Raw genomic sequence first — 7,161 nt, 5'->3', positions numbered from 1 at the left:
TACATCACACTTCCAGAACAGCTCATCATTACCTCTAAATTCTGCACCTGGTCAAGGATCATTAGTGTCCCATGTTAAGCAGGAATCAGTTGATCAAAGTTTTGAAAAGAATAATGCCACCTCAGTGACTTCGAATGAGGACTTAGAGAAGGATTCCTCCAGAATGGTTTTATCCACACCTAACAACATGGCGCCTGCAAGCTCTGTTTCTCCTTCCATGACAACTCAACTAGACGCTAGCACAACAGTAAGAGATCTGTTAATAAGTAATTTTTTCATTATAAAAGTTAGTCTCAACTGTTCTTGTTTTTGAGCTCCTGGGGTAACCATGGCACGTCAACAGCCCTTGCATATTTTCCTAGTTATTTGTAACAACCTCGGTATTTCGGTTGGACAATCTCTTATTGACATTGTTTGTGTATCCATCAGATGAATTCTCGTGGCCCATTAGGAACCTCTCAAGGAGGAATTAATGCTAGGATGCCACCCAAAAAGCCTTCTGTTGGTCAGAAAAAACCTCTTGAGACATTAGGTTCTTCACCTCCACCACCAAGGTAATTGATCTGCTCAGGCTTAGAAATCGGGAACAATTTTCTTGAGTCACTCTTTTTCAGTTAGCCAAATTTAATAAGAGATTTCGGTTGTATGGATTTTTTAAAGCTTAAAGCATTTTTCTTTTTGAGTCTCCAAGTAAAATAAAATCAGAATTGTTTTGCATGGGTCAACTTGCAGTAAGAAGCAAAAAGTAGCAGGGAATTCTATGGATCAAAGTATTGAACAGCTCAATGATGTCACTGCAGTCAGTGGCGTTAATCTCAGGGTGCGTTTCCTCCTCGTAGATTCAGTTTTCAGTTTGAATCTGGAAGTAGATTACTGAATAAATCATTTTTTTTTGGTCTGCATTTGGTTTAGGAAGAGGAAGAACAATTATTCTCTGGGGCCAAGGAGGATGCTCGTGTTTCCGAAGCATCTCGGAGAGTTGTGCACGAAGAAGAAGAAAGATTAATCTTGCATAAAAATCCGCTGCAGAGAAAACTGGCGGAAATTAGTTTGGATACTTCCCTTATCTTCTATTTTAATTTCTAGCTATTGAAACACTTGGAGAAGAAGCTTACAAATGTTTCTCATATCTGGCAGTGGCGAAAGCGGGTATAAAGCAGATAAGCAATGATGTCGAACGGTGCTTATCTTTGGTGAGAAGTCAACTTGTGCATTATTTGCTTACAGTACTTGAGCTTCTTTTCTTTTCTGTTTTCCCTTTTCTCATGTATTTGTGCTCTCAGTGTGTGGAGGAAAGGATGCGAGGATTATTATCCCATATAATTCGGTTGTCAAAGCAGGTCAGTCTAATTTTCTCTTACGACCTGCTTCCACATTTTTGTATCTATTCTTTCTCAAGGTAAAAATTCTTCTTCAGCGGGTTGATGCTGAGAAATCTAGACACCGGACTTTCATCACATCAGATATTCGCCTACAAATTAATGAAATGAACCAGAAGGTGAAGGAAGAATGGGAGAAGAAACAGGCTGAAGCTGAAAAGCTTAAGAAACCGAGTGAGGTCTGTTCTTAGTCATTATCTATGTTTTTGTTTTTACTACAGCACACAGACACTGCAAAATTTATTTTTCTTGCTGCAGAGTGAAGAAGGTGATGGTGGAGTTGACAGTGAGAAGGAGAAAGACGATAACCGTTCAAAGGGTGTGAAGGTATGGAGAAATTAGTAGCAGTTGTAGAGTCACATCAAATTTATCTTTGCATTGTTCTTAGACTAGTGGTTTCGATATGTGAAGGTAAATAAGGAGGATGATGACAAAATGAGAACGACAGCTGCAAATGTTGCTGCTCGTGCTGCTGTCGGAGGAGATGATACATTTTTAAAATGGCAATTAATGGCTGAAGCTCGTCAGAAATCTGTATCTGAAGGTGGTAAAGATGGGAATCAGAAAGCTACTTCAGGTGGAGGAAAGAACTCCAAGGACAGGCAAGATGGTGGACGACGGTTTTCTGGAACTGGTGAGTCCATTATATAACCGCTGTTTACGTAAGAGTAAAGAATCAGGACTGAACAAAGCTCAAAGCTTTTCTCTTGGTTGAAAACCGTTAAAGCCTCAAAATGCTAAGAGTCTAGTTGTATATATATGTGGCTTTTGTCTATTTACTTAAGTTCCTCGTGGTTTTGTTTGCGATAATAAGCTCTGGATTCATGTTTCCAGGTGGTCGAAGAGTAGGAAAAAACCAAGGTTCGTCTCCTCAACCAAAAGTGGTGAGGACAATCACTGTGAAGGATGTGGTTGCTGTTTTGGAGAGAGAGCCGCAGATGTCCAAATCCACTTTAATGTATCGATTAATTCAATAGATAGCAGAATCATTATTTATAAGCTTCTGATGATAATTTAATCGTCAAGGCCCAAGTGATTTATACCATTGTCTATTGTGTGGCCATTTCAACCTCAAACGTCAATTCACAATACAACCCCTAAAGATTCAAAACTCAATACTTGCATCCAGTGCTAGAGAGTTCAGATGTTCCAAATTCATTGAAATACAAACCCACTCCTACTGTCCATCTTTGTGTTGGATCACCTCTCACTATAAGTCTATAAGCAATTGAAAGGTATTTATTTATAAGAGAAAAACAAATACTTGATCCAGGCCAGGAACCGGGTCTTGAGTAGTCGGGTATAATGTTTTAGGATTGTCTATAACTTTTTTTTTTTTTTTTTGACAACAAATCGAATGTCCATAACTTCATTATTATTCTGATTGACATTTCTGGTAAATAAATAATAAAAAACTGCAGTGCTTAGTCCGAAATCCAAATAATGTACGCAAAGTCGTGAAATTATTGTCTACACTCTACACTAAACCATATATTTAAGTAAAAGAATGAGTTAAAAAGATCACGCGGACCTTATTGTGGTTTTGTGGTCCTCCCCACCTTCTGTGTGACTTGCACCTTTCATTTACTTCTTCACATAAAATACTCATTTCCCACTCTATCCAATGCCAAAAAAACAACGTTGTAACTACTAAGAACCCATACATATTTACGAATTTTCAAATATGTTTATAGTGTATCATCGTAACTTTAGTTTTTTTTTTTCATAATATATAAGGATCCGATCTTATCTATAGAAAGTTAATTGATTAATTCATTTCAAATTGCAATGATAAAGTAGAAGAAAACTCAACTAGGAAATAAAAAACTAGGACAAAGTTGTTACATGAGATATTGGTGAATTGGAGCAAAATGTCTCTACTAGGGTTTCTTTTTAGTAAATATGTGGATGAGTACTAAATGCAATCCTAATGCAATCATTTTATAAACTACAAAAGAAACCAAGAATAAGATTTTTAGTACTTACAAATTGATTTTCAACCCACTTAACACACCTTAACTCTTTTTGAAATCCGATACTGGCAGCTCCTTTAGTTTCAAAAACGGCATTTCTAAAAATTTTGGGGTCATTGCAACTTCTTAGCCATAAGCTTTTGTAGTCAACTCTTGGGGTTTTTCTTGTTGTTGCTACTAAGTTCACATTGTCTCGAAATGAAAAGAAAGATACTAATCCATCACAAAAGTACTAGTCGATCAGTCTAATTTAAAATGAAAAGGAAACTAATGAGAGATAGAATGAGATGCTAAATAGATTGCTCAATGTAAGTAATCAGGTTTCTTCCTTTCCATCACCATTCCTTCCTTCTTCTTCTTCTTCTTCTCGGATTCTTCTGTGATCGTCGACAAGCCTTAAGAGGGAAAAAGAACAATCTTGTGTTATCTAGAAGAGATCCAAAATCCTTTATTCATACACACATATGTAAAAGAAAATATACCGGTTAAGTGATATTTATCCTTGAGCATCATCCTGCTAAGCTTTTCTGCTCTAGCCTTTTCGAATAGCCACGTAGCCTCCATCTGTTTGCTGATCATTTGAGCAGCGTAGTAAGGGATTTTACCACGAAAGCAGCGGCCATTGACAAACATGATACAGTCCATCAAGCTTTCTCTTGAATGTCCTTTGATGTCATAAGCTCTTGATCTTGTCCAAAGACTCTTACCATGCGAATTCACTGGTTCCGACAAGCAAAGAGCTCTTGTGCAATCACTTATGGCCGCATCTAAATCTCCAAGGAGTAAGTAACACTCTCCTCTGTCGCTATATAGATTCATTCTCTTTCTCCTAAGTTTCAAAGGGCATAAGCCTATCGCTTCAGTGTAGCATCTAATAGCTCCCTCTATGTCTCCTACACAAACCAATTGGTTTGCTTGCTGCTTAATCAAATTCAAAAAACACTTGTCTCTGTCAGCAATTCTTGATTCTCACTCATCATCTTTTTCTCCCTCTTTCTCCTCTCTACTTTGTTCCTCCATAGTTCTTTCAAGGCTTTTTGAACCTTCTGAGTGTAGACACAACCTTTCTTTGTGTTGTAATGCATTAAAAGAACCTTAGTAATTCTATCTCCTAGGTTCGGTCTGACGTTAAGAGCTTTAAGCTCAACTAGATCTACTAGATAAAACAATGACATCTCAATGACTTTGTACCTTGTTTCTTGGTCTTTGAGAAGCAGCAAAAGGCAATCTATACCCATGTATTGCCAATCATTAGAAGACCGAGAGAGATTGCATAGACTCAATATCATTTCTCTTGATCCTGAGACATGACCTCGCCCTTGTTTACTATAACAAAGAGTCCGGATCAGTCCGATGCCTGCACGAGACGTGTGGTTAACCAATCCACCCCACATTTGGCTAAGCTCCTTGAGAAATTTTTTGTTGCAAATAAGAGAAATAGACCTTTGCTTGTAAGCAAAACAATTGAGTAAATGAAGTGACCAGCATTGGAGCTGACTTGCCCATTCCTCAGCTTTTCGGTCTTCCATCTCTAACCCTCCGAGGCCTCTAGTAAGCAAGTCACAGTTAGAGCTGTCAAAATGGGCGTCCACGTCCATTTTGACTCGTCCAATATTGTCCACTTTTATTTTGGACAAATAGGTGTCCGTGTCCATTAACGTCCGGTCCATTAACGACCATGTCCACTTATGCCCATTTTTTTATGGGCTTTCCATGGGTGTCCATTGGACAAAAATATAACAGATTTTGTAAAATGAGCAAAAATTATGTAATTAGCTTAGAACATAAACATAAAACATAAAAGATGGATCCAAAAGCAATGATAAACATCCAAACACAATGATAAACATCCAAACACAATGATAAACATCCAAAACACAATGATAAACATCCAAAACACAATAAAAAAACATCCAAAACACAATGATCAACATCCAAAAGCAATAAAGCAAACACAATGACACACATATTTCTTCGAATGGATCAACAATCTCTTCAAAACCTCTAAGCCAATTAGAAAACATGAACAAGCAAAGATATGACTAATAAATAAATGAACAAGCATCACGGATACAAGCATTAATAAATAAATGAACAAGCATCACCAATGAGCATCACCAATGAGCATCACGGATACAAACATCAATACAAGCATCACCAAAGTAATAAAAATAAGTTGCAGTGTAATAAAGACCAAACAAGCATCAAGGATACAAGCATCACGGATACAAACATTAACAAAACGTTTTGCTCAAAACATTAACAAAAAAAGAACAAAACAAGAACAAAACAAGCATCAAGGATACAAGCATCACCCAAATCAGAAAGCTACACACTTAAAGACAGCTTGACACCAATGAGCGTACCTTGTCTACCACCAATGAGCTTAACTTGCACACACTTCTCTTCTTCTGCAGAAAACAACAGAGCACAACATGAATTAGAAAAAAGTCGAACATATTTCACTTAAGAAACCTAAATCTAAACCACAGCCTGCAATAACATATGAACCCTTGTGAATATCCAAAATAACACAAACTGAGACTCAAAACTTCGTTATATAGCTATTCGTTTCTAATCAAACCATAAACACAAAACAGATCCGGGAAGATACGAAACCTAAATCTCACTTAAGAAACCTAAATCTCAAATGGGTATCTCGCAAAATCGAAAGAGAAGAAGAGAAGGAAGGAAGAAACCTAAATCTCAAATGGGTATCTCGCAAAATCGAAAGAGAAGAGAGAAGGAAGGAAGAAACCTAAATCTAAACCTAAACGGCTAAACCTAGATCTCAAAATCGAAAGAGAAGAAGAGAAGCAGATGGGTCTCTTAGTTTCGTAGTTTCGTACCTGAAATCGATGGAGATTGAAGGGAAGAAGATGGTATCGCCGGAGAAATCGCAGAGAAAATCGCAGAGAAAGTTAGAAGAAAATGAAAATGTGTTTTACGATTTCCCCCAAATCAATTTTGACCTAGAATTGTTTGTCCAATGGGCCGCCCAATGTCCAGGCTGTCCACGCCCATTTTGTCCTTGGGCTTTGTTGTCCAAGCCCACATAAGTCCGTTTCAATTATGGGCTTGTCCATGCCCGGTCCATAATGAATTGGACATGGTCTGCCCATGGTCAGCCCGCCCATTTTGACAGCTCTAGTCACAGTGATACCTCACTCTTCCTTCTTTTGCTTGAACACTCACAAACTCTTCATACACAACATCAACACATGTCGTTGCAATCTCCATGGATAATCTCACCACATCATTCTCGTAAGCAGCCACTGCCTCAAACGTCCTCTCGTAGCTCGCCAAGTGACCTAACGCCCTAACAACGACTCTTTGCTCGACCCAGCTCATCTTTCCTCTCATAAGCTCAAGCAATGGAGCTATAACTCCAGACTTCACAGCTTTTACAGCAAACGCAGGCTTCTTCATGGTGTAAGATCCAATGACATGAGCAGCATAGTAAGGAACATACACATTTTGGCCTGTCATCACCCATTCTACATCCTCAAGACCTTTCTTCATTAACCTTGTCATGCAGTCGAACACCCCAAGAGACGGTAACTCGGGGTTCTCAGGGTCGGCCATGGCGTATCTCCAAATAAAACTAAGTGTGAGAGCGAGCTCTGTGTCGTCTCTTGTCATGTGCAAATCTTTCAGAAATAACTCTAACCATGCTTTTCTTACACAAGGGTCTTTTTCCTCCATGGCACAGATGAAGCAACACGGTCTGGAACCGACAACAACGTGGGTCCTGGCCATCTTGTTTGTACTCCTGCAACGGAAGTGGTCCATGAAAGATCTGAGATTTT

At 38.5% G+C, this 7,161-nt stretch overlaps 1 protein-coding gene and 1 pseudogene across 1 annotated transcript in view; one reads left to right on the top strand and one right to left on the bottom strand.

Annotated features, from left to right (window-relative positions):
- The window catches only part of LOC104772745 (transcription initiation factor TFIID subunit 4b-like), a 6,956-nt gene extending 4,461 nt beyond the window's left edge, over nt 1-2,495 (top strand). Inside the window, exons 7-16 of the mRNA XM_010497325.1 lie at nt 8-247; nt 430-554; nt 733-820; nt 913-1,048; nt 1,138-1,193; nt 1,284-1,340; nt 1,418-1,558; nt 1,638-1,706; nt 1,791-2,013; nt 2,214-2,495. Of these exons, the coding sequence (XP_010495627.1) occupies nt 8-247; nt 430-554; nt 733-820; nt 913-1,048; nt 1,138-1,193; nt 1,284-1,340; nt 1,418-1,558; nt 1,638-1,706; nt 1,791-2,013; nt 2,214-2,356 (1,278 nt within the window). The 3' untranslated portion in view covers nt 2,357-2,495. The remainder of the gene's footprint in view (nt 1-7; nt 248-429; nt 555-732; nt 821-912; nt 1,049-1,137; nt 1,194-1,283; nt 1,341-1,417; nt 1,559-1,637; nt 1,707-1,790; nt 2,014-2,213) is intronic.
- LOC104771453 lies at nt 3,284-7,154 on the bottom strand (annotated as a pseudogene).

The sequence above is a fragment of the Camelina sativa genome, chromosome 20 (assembly GCF_000633955.1).
Source record: "Camelina sativa cultivar DH55 chromosome 20, Cs, whole genome shotgun sequence".
Taxonomy (NCBI): Eukaryota; Viridiplantae; Streptophyta; class Magnoliopsida; order Brassicales; family Brassicaceae; genus Camelina; species Camelina sativa.
Note: the sequence above shows the minus strand (reverse complement) of the source record. Positions and strands in the feature narration are given on the sequence as shown.